This window comes from Heterostelium album, assembly GCF_000004825.1.
Source record: "Heterostelium album PN500 unplaced genomic scaffold PPL_scaffold11, whole genome shotgun sequence".
NCBI classification, from domain to species: Eukaryota; Evosea; class Eumycetozoa; order Acytosteliales; family Acytosteliaceae; genus Heterostelium; species Heterostelium album.
The window spans coordinates 1,194,000-1,210,121 of NW_008805073.1; the positions used below are offsets into that span (position 1 = coordinate 1,194,000).

Here is a 16,122-nt window from a genome sequence, read left to right on the forward strand (position 1 = left end):
TTGTTGTTATTGTTGTTGTTATTTTAGGTTAAATTTGTTTTATCTTTATCTTTTCATACAAAACGGAAAAGAAGTACGAAAAATGAAAATAAATTTTAAGTTGTATCAATCATAAAACTACCTCTTATAAAATCAAAAAAATTAAATCGAAAAAATTGTTAGCAGATATGTGAATGAAAAAAGAAATCCATCATAAAGGTTTAATTTTATCTCTCAACCAAGATCATATAAATCAAATTTAAACCACTACCACAATTACAGATTGAAACACACACATCACTTCAAACTCATAACATTTTGAAAGGACATGTAACAACTCACACTAAAACACAACACAAAACAAAACCAATAACATAACACACCAAAAAATCTTAATAAAATATTAATAATATTTATTTATTATTCAAATGATATATATTTATATTCAATATCACACTTAATTTATATTAGTACATAGTAGCAGGAATGGATTAACAGCTCATCTCTCTGTACAAACAACAAAAAAGAACAAGCAAACAAATCATCACTACCACAATTACAATCAATATCATGTATCATCAGTATATTTATAAATTAATTATTTATAAACTTTAATATGTAGAATCATATGTCTATTGGTAGATTCACAAAGTAAAAGAAGAATGATGGTTTGTATCTTTAAGGAGGATGATGATAATGTTATTGTTTTTGATTTTTGTGATTGTTGATTGATAACGTCAGGATAGATGTGACCTAGAACTAAAAAATGAGTAAATGACGATGTGTGTTTTGTGTTGTATGTGGTGTGTGTGTGTGAATATACTGTGTGATTGACAAACCTGACATAATGATATTAAAAGAGATATCTGATAATATTATATCATTACAATATTAGTATTCCAACCTAATATATTATACATGTATATTCAATCACTATGTAGTGGTACCTAAATTAATTATGTAAATTTATGTGATATCTTACAATCTTACTATAGAATACGGCGGCAGTTTTTTTATATGTACTTGAACGTTTAGTTACTCAAGAGCCGTACGTTGGTTAAAAAAACAATATTGTTATTATTGTTATTGTTGTTTGTCAATTGAATGACAAAGGGAGAGATTTGATGGAATTTTATTTAAATTATTTTATTCTGTATAAATTTGTGAGACTAACCAAAGTGTCATCAATGTCTTTGTAAATTTGGAACAGCTTGTTAAGCGGTATTGAATTAATTCCTAAAGTTGTTTTATCTATCGATTGTTCTTTGGACATACCACCCCTCCTTACCCCTCTCACACTACTCACTCTCTCTGGTTTAAATTTAAACATCATTATAATGATATCATTTTGGTATTATTGTTTTCATAAAATAATAATAATAAATAGTAGTAGGGTATGTACTTTTTTTAATTAGTAATAGCAATTGTAATGCTTTTAATATTAATTATTATGTCCAAAATAAATGTGTGTAAGAGTTGTTTGGTTGGTGGTGTTAGATGTTGGTGTTAAGGATATGTGGAATATGACGAATATGGGGTCACCTATATGATATTGGCACAATCTACCCATTCTATCAGTAAAACAATTTTAAAGAGCCAAAAAGGATTGAATTAATTTCCAATCCTCCATTCTCCAATAACATATCTCATCTATCTTTTCTCAAACTCTATATCTCACTAAATTAAAGGGATCCCCCCAATTATAGTAACTTTTATATCATCAGAAATAACCAAGCAAAAACTATCTTTTCTACTCTTATTTATATCTATTTCAAACATATCATTTTGTTTTACTCTTTCATTTTCAAAAGAAACCTATAGAGAATTCCAAACAATATTTATTTATTTCAAACTAAATCATATATTTTATAAAAACAATAATTTCGATCGCTTTTGTGTTTGTTGTTATTGTTGTTGGCTCAAGTTTCATTTTTACTTTGTGTGCACAGAAAATTGTGTCAATAATAAATAAATCGAACCACACTTATTTCCAGTCCATCAAATACATTTATATAATAACTTGATCACTTTCATCATCATCATCAAAACAGCTCACCATTAGCATCAGCATCAGCATAGATAGTTGCGCTACTACTTGTAGCAATACTCTGATTTCATAGAATCAACACACACTCACTAACACTCACAAGACATCTCAAAAGATACTATTCCCCATTCATTATACTAAACACTGTAAACAGCATCATCATTTAAAGATACATACCACAAACACCACCATCACCACAATTCTATATTTATTGTTGTTGCTGTCAATCAAAATTTATTTGTATTTTTAATTAAAATTTTTAATTTAAATTATTATACAAATTTCTGGATCATACCTATACCAATATAAATACAAATATTTTATTAATTGTAGAATAGGTTTTCAATCCATTTTATTAAACTACCTCTTTTAGTTTATTGTTTTTATATTTCCTGCTTTACAAATTTGTTTTTTTGTTTTTTTTTCTTTTTTGTTTAATGTTGTATTCTAAATAACTAATTTTAATACCAATTATCAATAATAATAAATAATAAAATAATAAATAATAAATAATTAAATATTAAACTAAAATAAAAAAAAAGGTTTTTTTTTTTTTACCATTGAATATAAAAAAATGGGTATAAAAGAAGAAAATAATAATAAAAATAGATTATTTGTGGAAATAGCAACTGAAAATCATCTCAGAGAATCGATAACTCAAGATGATTTCACTTTTACCAGTTGTGATAAAGATTTGAAATCACCACCACAATTTTCCGAAAATATTGTAATAAATACACCAACACCACCTGGTGCTGCAGAACATCCAATATATTTAAGTGATAGTAGCAGTGACAGTAGTAATAGTTTATTTTCCTCTGGTTCCTCATTAGAAGACGAACTCGAAGAAATTGATCTCACACATAATAAATCACTTCCAAGTCGATTCATTGGAATAAAATCAAATTCATACCACCAAACACCTGTAACATTAGCAAACCTATCGAACTCCACCAACTCGGAACAACTGCCGCCAGCACAAATTAAATCATCAAAATCAATACTGGAAGAACAATTGAAAAAATCAATAGAAGTAATTGTTGACCACCTGGAAAATGATGGTAGCGTAGGAGAATCGTCGATGGAAGAGACATCCAATGTTGACTCGTCACCTTCGCCCTCTAGGAAATCTACATCGTTTATGGAATCAACCGAACTCTCACAAAAAAGTATTTTAATTATTTTCTCTGGTCTGATGATGTCGCTGTTTCTCTCGTCGCTCGATATGACCATTGTCGCCACTGCACTGCCTGCCATTGCCGAGGACTTGGGTAGTATGGATCAAATGTCTTGGGTGATTACCATCTACTTGCTGACGTCGACAGCCATCAGTCCACTGTTTGGTAAATTCAGTGACATCTTTGGAAAAAAACTTACACTGCTCTTCTCGCTGGTAACATTTCTCATTGGCTCTCTACTGTGTGCCGTATCCACTTCTATGACAATGTTGATTATTGTGCGTGCTATCCAAGGAATTGGTGGTGGTGGATTGATGGCTGCCGTCATGATTGTCATGGCTGAGATCGTTCCCCTTAGACAACGTGGTAAATATCAAGGTTTGATTGGTGGTGTCTATGCATTGTCTAGCGTCATCGGTCCATTGGTTGGAGGTTCATTCACCGACAATGTAAATTGGCGTTGGGCATTCTGGATCAATATCCCCATTGGTGTTATTGCATTGGTTGTTGTTTTCTTTGCACTCAAGCTGCAACAAGAAGTCATTCCATTTAGAAAGGGAATCAAGCGTGTCGATTTCATTGGAACTCTTACCTCTGTAACATGTATCATTGGCTTCCTGTTGGCTCTGAGTTGGGGTGGACAAGTCTACAGTTGGACATCGCCCATTATGATCGGTCTTTTCGTGGGAACCGCTGTTTTCCTTGGTGTATTCATCCTGAACGAAGCTAAATTCACAAACGATCCAATCATTCCTCTTGAGCTATTTACCAACAGAAACTACGTTCTCTCGATCCTAACATCATTCTTTTTGGGATTCATCATGTTTGGTGTGATCTACTACATTCCACTATATTTCCAAATCGTGATTGGCAAGAGTGCAACTGTTTCCGGTTTGCAACTACTCCCAACTATGCTCGGTATCGTAGCAATGGGTGCAGTCTCTGGCTATCTCATCACCTCGTTCGGTCATTACAAGACCTACCCAGTGATTGGAACACTCTTCTTTACCGTGGGAACATTCCTACTTTCCTACTGGACACCGGAGTCCACTCAAGCCGAATACATTGGCTACCAAATCTTCATTGGATTCGGTATTGGTCTAACAATGCAAGTGTTGACTATGATAGTCCAAAACTCTGTGGAATACAAGTACATTGCAATCGCTACTGCAACCATCAGTTTCTTCAGAACCATCGGTGGAGTTGTCAGTGTCTCGTTGTTCAGCACCATCTTGAACTCACAGTTCCGTTCGAACATCAATCATCTCAATCTTCCATTCAGTATCGACACCAACTCTTTCGATGTGCAATTCGTTCATTCCATTGAAGATCCCGTAGTGAAAGCAGAGATTCTCAATGCCTACTCGAAATCACTGTCCATGGTATTCTTGGTGGCAACACCATTCGCAGCGATGGGATGTCTCCTAACGTTCTTCATCAAGGCACACAAACTCAGAACAACATTGCATCGTCCAGACGATTCCAACAACACCTCAACAGACTCTGACTCGACAATCAACTCTACCAATTCAATTACACAACAAAACCAAACTGAAGGTGAACCAGATTTGAAAATAGAAATAATCAACAAAACTGTAGAACAACCAACAATAACCAATCAAGATATATCAATAGATATTCCAATACCAACTGTTTCAACAACAAATAAAATAACCGATCCACAAGAAATAATACAACCAAAGGAAGATACAATTTCCTAAACCGACGATAACAACTCTCAAAAATTAATATCAAACTTTAAACTATAGTTAATATATACTATTATTATTGTATTTTTAATTATTATTATAATAAATAATCTTTAAAAATATATATACAAAACATGTATTATAACAATTAAACGACAACTCTTTCTATTTTTAGTAATTTTTAAAAAGAAAAAAAAAAACTTGTTCGACAAGGGCCGAAACAATGTGATTTATGAGATGGGTAGTGGCATAATCGGAATTAAATTTCATCAAGAAATTTTGAAATTGAATGAATTTATGCCGATTGATAAAAAAAAAAAAAAAAACAATTATAATACACTATGTTGAAACTTATAAATAATTGTTTATAACAACTGAACTATTTTTTATTTATTACAAAAAATAAAATCTTTCTTAACTAATAATTAATTGAAATGGGAATTAAAGATAAACCAAAAAAAAAAATAAAAGATAAATCTGCGAACCAAAATTAATCATTAAGTGGCAAAAAATTTTTTACACAATTTTTTTGATTAATGAATTTTTTCATTTTTTTTTTTAAAATTATGTTTAAGTGTGGTGAACAACTTCAACCACTAAAAGAAATGGGTGTGTTAAAAAGAAAAAATATCATTAAATTATTATTTTTTTTTTGTTTAATTTATTTTGTTTAAAAAGTGTGTGGGGAACATTTCATTGTGTTTATTTTGTTTAATTAAATAATAACTATCTATTTCTTATCTTAATAAATAAATATTCTTTTTTTTTTTTTTAATTAAATAAATATAAATATTAAAATAATGAGCTCAACTATTAAATATCTTGTTGCAAGAGAGATCTTGGACAGTCGTGGTAATCCAACCGTTGAGGTAGATCTCTACACTGACCTCGGTATGTTCCGTGGTGCCGTTCCATCTGGTGCCTCTACCGGTGCATACGAAGCCGTCGAACTACGTGATGGTGACAAGAGACGTTACCTCGGTAAGGGTGTCACCAAAGCCTTGGACAACATTAGAACCATCATTGAGCCAGCTATCATCGGAAAGGAAGTCACTGACCAAGCCGGTATCGACAACTTGATGATCCGTATGGATAAAACCGATAACAAAGCCAAGCTTGGTGCCAACGCTATCCTCGCTGTCAGTATGGCTGTCTGCCGTGCTGGTGCCGCCGCCAAGAAGGTCCCACTCTACAAATATATCGCACAATTGGCCGGTCGTTCCGACACTGAGTTTATCGTGCCAGTTCCAGCATTCAATGTCATCAACGGTGGTAGTCATGCCGGTAACCGTTTGGCCATGCAAGAGTTTATGATTCTCCCAGTTGGTGCTCCAAACTTCAAGGAGGCTCTCCGTTATGGTGCTGAGGTCTACCACGAACTAAAGAACGTCATCAAGGACAAGTTTGGTCAAGATGCCATCAATGTTGGTGATGAGGGTGGTTTCGCTCCACCAATTCTCTCCAACAAGGAGGGTCTAGATTTGTTGGTCTCTGCCATCGAGCGTGCTGGTTACAAGGGTGACGTCAAGATCGGTATGGATTGTGCTGCCTCTGAGTTCTTAACCCCAAAGGGATACGATCTCGATTTCAAGACAAAGAATAACGACGGTTCTCAAGTCCTCTCTGGAGAGAAACTTGGTGATTTGTACAAAGATTTCATTCAAAATTATCCAATCGTTTCAATTGAAGATCCATTTGATCAAGTAAGTATCACAATGATGTTATATCATTTAATATAATATTCAATTTATACTAATGAATGCTTTCTTTTTTTTTTTTTTTTTTTGTAATAATAATAGGATGATTGGGAATCATATGCCAAGTTGACTGCTTCAACTCACGTCCAAATTGTTGGTGACGATTTATTGGTTACCAATCCAAAGAGAATTCAAGAAGGTATTGAAAAGAAGGCTTGTAATGCTCTCTTGTTAAAGGTTAACCAAATCGGTACAGTCACTGAAAGTATCCAAGCCTGCAATCTTGCAAGATCTGCTGGTTGGGGTGTCATGGTTTCTCACAGATCTGGTGAGACTGAGGATACTTTCATTGCTGACCTCGTCGTTGGTTTGGGTACCGGTCAAATCAAGACTGGTGCTCCGTGCAGAAGTGAGAGACTTGCCAAGTACAACCAAATTTTGAGAATTGAAGAGGAAATCGTTAAAAACTCCAAGTTTGCTGGTGAAGATTTCAGAAACCCAAAATAAATAAATCAAATTATAAATTATAAGATCATAATTCAGTGTCATTTCAAGTGTATTTTTGAAATCATGATTCAATGATGACGATCATCAGATTCAAAACAATTCAATAATACAAAACAATTATTGTTATCAACAATAGTAATAAATAGTATAAAATCAGGTACCATTTGATTGGTGATGAATATGTTTATTTCTTCGAAAAAAAGGCATATGTTTTAAATTGGCTATCTGTTTTTTTTTTTATTAAAAGTTTGTGATATAGTAACCCCTAAATTTTAATTAAATTATCTATTATATTATTTTAGGAGAATTTGGTATTGATTTGATTTCTTGGTTGTTTGTGGTAAATAAATAAAAAAAAATGGTTGATTTCGAAATATTATTAATTGTATGCATAGTTATAGTTTTCATTTACATAGCTTGGTGCCAATCCTGGAATGTTATCGGTGGTTGGCCACATTGTGACTTTAATGGTGTCGGCTACAACAATTTGACCGGCAGGAATGTTGGTATTGGAGATGTGTACCATTGGATTACTACCCTTGACGAAATAGAATGAATCCAAGAGAATCCAACGTGCTCCATAGTGTTGTTGATTAATTACATATTGTCTATTGTCATTGGATTGTGTTGCCACTGTGTAGATTGCGACGTTGGTTTGATTTAGAGCGGCTGGGAACCATACACACACCTCATAGAGACCGGTGGTGTTGATAGGAATCGTCCAGACAACACTGTACGGTGTAATGTTTCCACCGGCCATATAAAGATAGGTGTTATTGTATGCCTGTATCGATTGGCCTGTTTTCCAACCACCGGTTGGTGATACCGTTGCTTGAGCAGTGTCCATGATGATACGTGTCGGATTACCAGTGGTTAAATTCAGACCGAGAATAAGATTCTCTGCGAAAATACCTAGAATCGAAGATTGGTATGGTGGATTTCCGAAATTTTGATAGCCATCGGTGAACGCTGACATAATCAATTCTCTTCCATTGGGTAGAATGACATGTGCAATCTCATTGACATCGGTTGAACTTGTACCGAGAACCGAGTGAAGTACAGATCCTGGTGGCAATCCAAATCCAAAAGAGGTGGCATCTGAAAATGTTTGTTCAGTCAACAAATCTGTCATATAGGCATCACCCTCTGGTACAACACCACCAAACACCACATAGAGCATCAACAATGCAGAGTGAAGTGGATCCATTAAATTTGGTCCCATTATATTCTCTGCTATTAATTCACCATAAGAAGCACTACAATATATATTATTAATAAAATATAGATATATTTAATTTATAATTAAATCTCCTTACGTTGGACCGGAATTTGATGGATAAATCTTATTCATAATAGTTTGGTTACCTAATAATCCATAGGAATCAAGAAACTTCTCTACATACTTTCTGTTTTCTAGCCACTCGGCAAATCCAGTGTCATTTGCAAATTTAAAGAGTGCATTTGGTGCATGTGAAACAGTATCGACTACTATTCCTGCATGTATTGAACTGTAATCGGTCATCATTGGTTGGGTTGCCACTTGCATACAATGTGGATCTTGATTTTGTCCTAAACACCAACTAGTAGTATGCATAATTTTATATATAGTAATAAATAATTAAATATTAATATCGATAAATAATAATAATAACGATGATTTGATTGTTGTTATTTCTCACAAACATACTTTACAGCAGCAGCCAAAAATGGTAGATAAACACATCTCGATGCATTGGAGAGTGTATCTCCGTGAAAGGCAGCCAATGACCAAGATCCAACGGGGTTGAGTACGAGAATGGCGAAATCCAGTTTAGTAATGACACCTTGATGTATGTTTAAGAGATGAGCACGTGATGCCTCGGCAACCTGTTGAAGTTCTGGGTCGTTGATCACTACGAACGGTGTCTGGTTGCCTGGCATGTTATTGGCAGAGTAGTTACGACTGATGATAACGAGTGACACTACAATCGATGCCAAACAAATCATTGCAACCAATGGCAACACCTGTTGTTTTATAGAGAATTTTCTTTTCGATTTCACTACCTTTAGAAATCTACTACTGCTATTGTGTGGAGAGGATGTTGGTGAAGTCATAGGTGATGCTTCTAACAACGAAGCGAATTCATCTTTGTTGATGTTGATATTGTTGCCAGTACCACCAACATTATTTATATTTCTATTGAATATACTTCCAATTTCATTATTTAAACTATTATTATTATTATTATTTTCATCATTATTATTATTAAACATTTTTTTATAAAATAATAATCAAGATATAATAAAAAAAATCTAATATTTTTTAATGATCTATATTTATTGATTTATAAACTAATTCTGTATATCTGTATTATTGAAATATAGTTCTTAATTGTATCTAATATCTAATATCTAAAATATAAATTTATCTAAATATCTTATTCCATTTGATGATTTTACAAAAAGAATATAACAGAGGAACAATGAAAAAGCATTTATATTAAAAAAAAATGAAAAGTTGATAGAATCTTTAAAACATATCAATAATGGCATTTGATTTTTGGGCTTTGATTGTTTTTAACAAAATTTTTTCAAAAAAAAAAAAAAAAAAACGATTATAATTTTTAATATTAAAAGTTAAGATTCGGTTATTTATATATTTATATTTAGAGTACATAGATAATGGATGAAGTAATATCAACAAATAATAACAATGGTGATGAAACTTCAACAAAACCATCGTGTACTATCTTTTGTTCAAAAGTAAAGTCATTCAATGGTGATGCAGTGTCACCTGCATTCCTAAACTCACAACGTGCTCTCATTGTAAGTGATACTCGATCGTTGGTTGCATCATCCAATCGTATCGTTCAGCTTGAGGTGGAATTCCCTGCCAATCCAGTAAAGCACTTCACAAAGATCGAAGGAATTCCAACACCGATCACCATCGAACAACTCTGCGAGACAGAGATTCCAAATCAACTAAAGTCAGAGATTCAATCGATCGTTGCAAGCTCAAAGTACCAGAGAATCGGTGCAATCGATTCAAGAGGTGCATTTGAAATATTCAGCAATGAAGCATCTCAATTGAAATCACTCTATTCCGTCGGTGCCAATAGCTATGGTTCAAAGACGGAATCTGGTTGGTCGGGATTGTCGTTCGATCCAGTGGCAATCCAGAATGTTGCAGTCGCTCGTTACTTCCAACGTCAAGTTCATATCTTTGACACCGATAGACTCGCTACCACCTTTCACCTGACAAACAACCCGACACAGATTGCATACGTCCAACATCCGAGTAGTCAGCAATCGTTGTTGGCAGTGACAGAACACAATCAATTGAATATATACGATCCACGTTTGGCGCCACGCGATGCAATCGTTCAGAGATTCCAACCGACTGCCGATGTCCTCTACACTATTACCACCGATGGACAGAACGTTGCCGTTGGTGGAGCATCGCGTTCCGTGCACGTCTACGATTGTCGTCGTTGGACTAACCTCGGCAATTGGTCGAGCTGTTTGAAATACGAGATTACCAATGCACATTTCTCAAGCAAGTATCCCAGCGCCATATATCTTGGTGGTCTCGATTCAGAGATACTCGCTGGCGATTGGAATGGTTCGGGAACGACCGATCACTTTAGCGGACTCAGAGTGGATTCAAGATGGTTGGGAATCAGCAAACTTAAAGGAAAAGAAACATTGTTTGGATTGACAGGATCAGGTTCTGTTTATTGGGTACACGATGTAGATAGACTATACACACCTCCACCACCAAAATCAAAGAAACATACATTAAATAACAAAGAGAAACCATCGAAAAAGGAAAAACAACAACAAAAACAACAAAATAAAAAAGTAAAGACAGATTCAACAACAACAGAATCAACAGAAGAATCAACAACAACAACAAAAGAACAACAGAATATAGAGAATGAAAAAGTAAACCAATAATAATATAAAATATATGTTTATTTATTTACATTTTGGAATAAAATGATAAGAAGAAGAAGAAGTAGAGTGGTAGATTGATTAACTGATCATATTTAAAATATGAACTTAATTAATAAAAGATTATTTAACAAAAAAAAAGGAAAAAGAAACAACAAGTTTCGATAAAATAATATATTATTATTGTTGTTATTTGGATTGATTAATAATATTATTTAGTTTGTTGTTTTAATATTATATATACTGGAGATTTTCTAAAAATTGTAGTTGTATGATTTAAATTGATTATGTATTTACTTCTTATTATTAATATTATCATTTAAAATAATAAAAATAACCAACTTCTCAAGACAAAAAGTAAAATGAATTCAGTTACCAAAACACCAAATACCAAAAAGCTGAGTAATGCTTTCCAGGTGAAGATTACTTTCCATTGTCCAATGGCATTAACTCTAAAGGTTGATTCATAATAGGACATATTAAATACTTGATTGGAAATTGGCATATAAAGATACATAGCATCTTCATCTTCTACCCTTTGATCCAACAATGCAATCACTTGTTGACTATGTAAATCTACTAATTGATATCTATTTTCTTCACCATAATTTATATTATCTTTGAAAGTTATTAATATTAAGAAATTTTTTAAATTAAAATTTGGTTGATTGAACTTACATTTTCTTGAAACAGCCTGTCTACCATAACTTAAGAATATACAAGATCTAGAGTGATAGATCAATAGAATAAGTTGGAATACCAATGGAGTCATTAAGAAAACAATATAGGCAAATGGTTTCATTGAATTGCTTCCAGTGATGAACAACACCCAGAATGTAAGAATCGATGGTAGAATAAATAGGAATAAAAGTATTGGGTGGAACAGGAAAATGAACTTCATTAGGAAACCTGTTGGACGTGGTGGCTCTGTTAAAACATTCTTGAATACATTGGTCTGTGCGAACTGGTGATGTATTCTCTTAACATTGGCTGGATTAGGACTCAAATAATATTGTAAATCATCTTGTTGTGTATCTATTAAGTAATGGTTGAATCAATTTGGAAATTAATCATCTGGAAATCAACCAACCATCAAACCAATCTGTTTTAATATTATAATATTTACCAATTAAATTCTTAAACTCTATAGATGTTTCAAGTTCCAATGATTTATCTAAATTTTTAGATTCGAAAACAAATTGGTTATCAATTGCTTGCATTATTTATTTATTTATATATAGGTTTAAAAATAAAACCCAAAGTCTTTTATAGTAATATCGGATTACTACTATAGTTATTTATAAATTTATATGACTTTGTTTTTTTTTTATTTGTTTTATTATAATTATTTTGAAGTCAAACAAAAGTACAAGCAATAACAACAACAATAACAATAACAATTGTTCAAACCATTAAATAAAAAAAAAAGAAGAATAATTTAATTTAATGAATGTTGTGTTGTTGTGTGACTCTCTTATTTATTTTTAGTATATCCAATTAATAAACATATGATTGTCTACATTGTTCATTATTCAACTCATTTTGTTTGTATGTTTGTTATCACATTAAACAAGCCAAAGTAACATTAGAATGAGATGAAAGTAGAGAGGGTGGTGGGTTTGACAAAAATGAAGAAAACAAAAAAAACAAAGGTTTAATGTCCGATAGAGTGTGTTCTCATTATTATTGTTATGATTATGTGTTTATTTAAATAACAATGTGTATTGAAGAACAACAACAAAAAAAACACAACATATATTTTCAAACTTTGTGAGGTTTTTTTAATCTAAATTATGAGAGATTTCGATCTGAACCTTTAACATTTCTATATAAATTTAAATACTATAAATAAGAATTAAGATAAATGTAATTCTGTTTACAAAAACAAATGATAAAATTACAACCTTATTTTATTTTTATTAAACTACAAATAATAATATAAACTAAAGTTATTATCTTAGAAAAGATGTCTAAAACTTTTTTCATTTATTTTTCATGCATGGTGAATAGTTAAGAGTTCAATTTTATAAATTATTTTAAATTGAATCAATTCTCTTTTATATTTTTATTATTTTTATATTTAAAAAAATTGTGATTTCCAATCATTAAAGTTCTTTTGATCTAATATGATATATCTGATTTTGAAAGAAGCCTAATATTTTTAAGAGATATCTTGAATTAAATTGAAATTTAATCGTTGATTCTAGTTTTATAATATCTAATACTAATAGATATCCTGTTTTGAATAAAAATCAAAAAGTTAGTAACTTCCTCTATGACATTACTAGTTTCTATTTTCAATGTCGTGATATATTAAATCAATAAATTAAACATAATGAATTGAAATTTACCACACCGAAAAATAATCAAACATTTACAAATTAGTCATTTCATGATGAATGATTTTTTATTAAAAAAAAAAAAAAACAAATTACAATCGTGTGTGTTTGTTTGGAAAGATACATATTGCTGCAGATTTATCCTCTTTAACAATAAAATATATTTATTATCTTTATTCCATTTATTATTATATAAATAAGTAATTTATTCTTTTTTTTTAATTTGACGTTTTCATTTGTTTTTTTTTGGATATTTTTTTAAGCAAAACTTTTTGGTGATAGTTATTTATATTTGTTTATATCTTCTTCTTTTTAATCAGTTTTGTAAAATAATAATAATATATATATAAGATATTATAAATTAGTAATAATAATAATGGCAGGATTATCGAAAACCGTTATTAGTATGAACTCTTTTGTTGAGAGTTTAGTAAAGTTGTTTGCACAGACTACCGGTAAAGACAAGTTGGTAAAGATTCTGCAGTATGGCGCTAAGCTGTTTGGTTATTTGTGTCAACAGAGAAAGATGGCACACTGGGCCGGTGTCTGGAAAAAGATTGAAGCGTCGGCAGGTGGCTCGAGAAAGGTGTGGCGTTTGGGTAACACGTTTGCAGAGCAACAAAAGATTCTACAGTTAGTAAAGGCAGGCAATGTCTTCCAGTTTCTCAACTTGCTGGCGTTGTTCCGTCAGACTGGAATGTACTTCTACTGGGTGTTTGACCATCTCTCGTGGTCTACAACCGTCGGAATCACCAAGCTCGACACCGCCAAGCTCGGATGGTACTCGAGTGTCAGCTGGTTCCTCGGACTGGTCTGCTCGATCATCATCGATGTCAACTCGCTCAACCAGACACTCAGAAAAGAGCACGCACTCCTCACACAGACAACAACAGGCGAGAACAACGAGCAACTACTAGCTGTACAAAAGAAAAAGAACGAACTTTACCTCAACTGTATAAAGAACGGTGCCGACGCTGTCATCGCCGCCAATCTCTTGAAATTCTACCAAACATCACAAGGTACCGTTGGTATCTGTGGTTTAATCTCTGCATTTATTGGTGCATATCAAATTTGGAAATAGATAATTAAAAAATAAAATAAAATAAAAAAACAATTATAATATAACTGATAAAAGATATATATACATTATACTTTAAAGAATAAGATTAAGAATGAATAATAGTTAAGGTAATAGTACAATATTATTATTTGTTTGTTTATTAATGATAGATTACTGTTATTATTTATTCTAGTATATGAAGTATATTGTTGTTGGTTGTGAATCCTATGGTTTCTATCAGTTGTTGTATCGATTGATTGAATGACTTTGGACCACAGATTAATACTTCAAAGTTATCAATCTTTATATCACGATGATTGGTTAATATCTTTATTAATGATTCTTGGTTTATTCTACTTCCATATAATATATTATTTACTTTATCAACGCTATTATTATTATTGTTGTTTGATTGTTGTGTTATTACATAGTAAATCGATACTTTATCACTATTATTCTTTTGTAATTCATCTAATTCATTCTTTAACAATATATCTTCACTTGTTTTATTTGAATAAATAAGTATGAATTTTGGTATTGATTTACTATTATTATTATTACTATTATTGCTATTATTATATAATGATTTCATTGTTTGTAACATTGGAGTAATACCAGTACCACCAGCAATACCAATGATATAATCTTTGGTGAAACTCGATAGATTGAATGTTTGGTTTGTTTCTATTGGTCCTCTAAGCATCAATTCATCACCTACATTTAATTCAACTATTTGTTTTGCAATACCTTCTTTATATCCCTGTATTGATTGATTGATTGATTGATCATTTAATATATTAATATAAAAATAAAAATAAATAGTATAACTTGCTAGACATACCTTTATAATGAATTGTATATAATATTGACTATCTCTTTGAACAACATCAATTGGAGTATAACTTCTATATAGATCATCATTGACAGTTGTCAAACTAACATGTGTCAGTGGTGTAGTCCAATTAGCTATCTTTGGTGCTTTCACCTCTATTAAATAAGAATCATGTGATATCTTTTGTTTATAGGTAATCGTTGTTTTAGTTGGTTCAATCTTTACTATATTATTATTGTTATTTTGTGTTGTTGTTGTCAATGTTGTTGTTGTACTACTTGGATATATTATAGTTGTATTACTATTATTTGAAACATCTGAAATTGATAATGTTGTCATCGATGCTGTTGTAATATTAGTTGATGTAGCGGTAGGTGTGATTATTGTTGTACTTTTAGTAGGCATCTTAAATGGTGATGTATTATTATTATTATTATTATTGATACCGTTTGGTTTCAAAGTAGAAGAAGAAGTACTCGATGTTGATGATGATGATGATGAAGAAGGTGCACTACCTTTGACTTTACCAATGATGAAACACTCTAGAATTAACTTGGCATTACGAGAGTGATACATCGCTTCAAAGTCGTTGGTTGCATTCTGACCGGCACAACGAAACAGTAGATTGAAACCACCGGGATGCAGCGGCAGATATGCAGTTAGATCATAGACATATCCATTGACTACCGTCCAGAAATCATTCTTTTGTGTGTGTTTGCTTACTTCATCCCATGTATATACAGTGTTACTATTGATCTCACCATACTTTGCAAGTGATTGCTCAGCTATCTTTTTTATTTTTTCACTAACTGTATTTCTATACATTCATTCAAAACTGCGT

At 31.9% G+C, this 16,122-nt stretch overlaps 8 protein-coding genes across 8 annotated transcripts; 4 read left to right on the forward strand and 4 right to left on the reverse strand.

The window, feature by feature from the left end:
• Positions 1 to 2,600: 2,600 nt before the first annotated feature.
• comD (MDR family MFS transporter) lies at positions 2,601 to 4,925 on the forward strand (the record flags this gene model as incomplete). The annotated part of the gene is made up of 1 exon (XM_020580638.1): positions 2,601 to 4,925. The coding sequence occupies one exon, from the start codon at positions 2,601 to 2,603 to the stop codon at positions 4,923 to 4,925; it is 2,325 nt and encodes a 774-aa protein (XP_020429225.1).
• A 788-nt stretch (positions 4,926 to 5,713) lies between these two features.
• Positions 5,714 to 7,117, forward strand: enoA (enolase; the record flags this gene model as incomplete). Its single annotated transcript, XM_020580639.1, has 2 exons — positions 5,714 to 6,616; positions 6,713 to 7,117. The coding sequence occupies 2 exons, from the start codon at positions 5,714 to 5,716 to the stop codon at positions 7,115 to 7,117; spliced, it is 1,308 nt and encodes a 435-aa protein (XP_020429226.1).
• A 379-nt stretch (positions 7,118 to 7,496) lies between these two features.
• gol (golvesin) lies at positions 7,497 to 8,711 on the reverse strand (the record flags this gene model as incomplete). Its single annotated transcript, XM_020580640.1, has 2 exons — positions 7,497 to 8,373; positions 8,434 to 8,711. 2 exons carry the CDS (start codon positions 8,709 to 8,711, stop codon positions 7,497 to 7,499), a joined length of 1,155 nt encoding a protein of 384 aa, XP_020429227.1.
• Positions 8,712 to 8,785: 74 nt separating this feature from the next.
• On the reverse strand, positions 8,786 to 9,370 carry PPL_09852 (golvesin; the record flags this gene model as incomplete). Its single annotated transcript, XM_020580641.1, has 1 exon — positions 8,786 to 9,370. The coding sequence occupies one exon, from the start codon at positions 9,368 to 9,370 to the stop codon at positions 8,786 to 8,788; it is 585 nt and encodes a 194-aa protein (XP_020429228.1).
• Positions 9,371 to 9,778: 408 nt separating this feature from the next.
• PPL_09853 (uncharacterized protein) lies at positions 9,779 to 11,053 on the forward strand (the record flags this gene model as incomplete). The annotated part of the gene is made up of 1 exon (XM_020580642.1): positions 9,779 to 11,053. One exon carries the CDS (start codon positions 9,779 to 9,781, stop codon positions 11,051 to 11,053), a length of 1,275 nt encoding a protein of 424 aa, XP_020429229.1.
• A 316-nt stretch (positions 11,054 to 11,369) lies between these two features.
• PPL_09854 (uncharacterized protein) lies at positions 11,370 to 12,270 on the reverse strand (the record flags this gene model as incomplete). Its single annotated transcript, XM_020580643.1, has 3 exons — positions 11,370 to 11,668; positions 11,729 to 12,085; positions 12,177 to 12,270. 3 exons carry the CDS (start codon positions 12,268 to 12,270, stop codon positions 11,370 to 11,372), a joined length of 750 nt encoding a protein of 249 aa, XP_020429230.1.
• Positions 12,271 to 13,765: 1,495 nt separating this feature from the next.
• On the forward strand, positions 13,766 to 14,470 carry pex11 (uncharacterized protein; the record flags this gene model as incomplete). Its single annotated transcript, XM_020580644.1, has 2 exons — positions 13,766 to 14,026; positions 14,273 to 14,470. The coding sequence occupies 2 exons, from the start codon at positions 13,766 to 13,768 to the stop codon at positions 14,468 to 14,470; spliced, it is 459 nt and encodes a 152-aa protein (XP_020429231.1).
• A 163-nt stretch (positions 14,471 to 14,633) lies between these two features.
• PPL_09856 (cytochrome b5 reductase) lies at positions 14,634 to 16,106 on the reverse strand (the record flags this gene model as incomplete). The annotated part of the gene is made up of 1 exon (XM_020580645.1): positions 14,634 to 16,106. The coding sequence occupies one exon, from the start codon at positions 16,104 to 16,106 to the stop codon at positions 14,634 to 14,636; it is 1,473 nt and encodes a 490-aa protein (XP_020429232.1).
• Between the last annotated feature and the right edge of the window lie 16 nt (positions 16,107 to 16,122).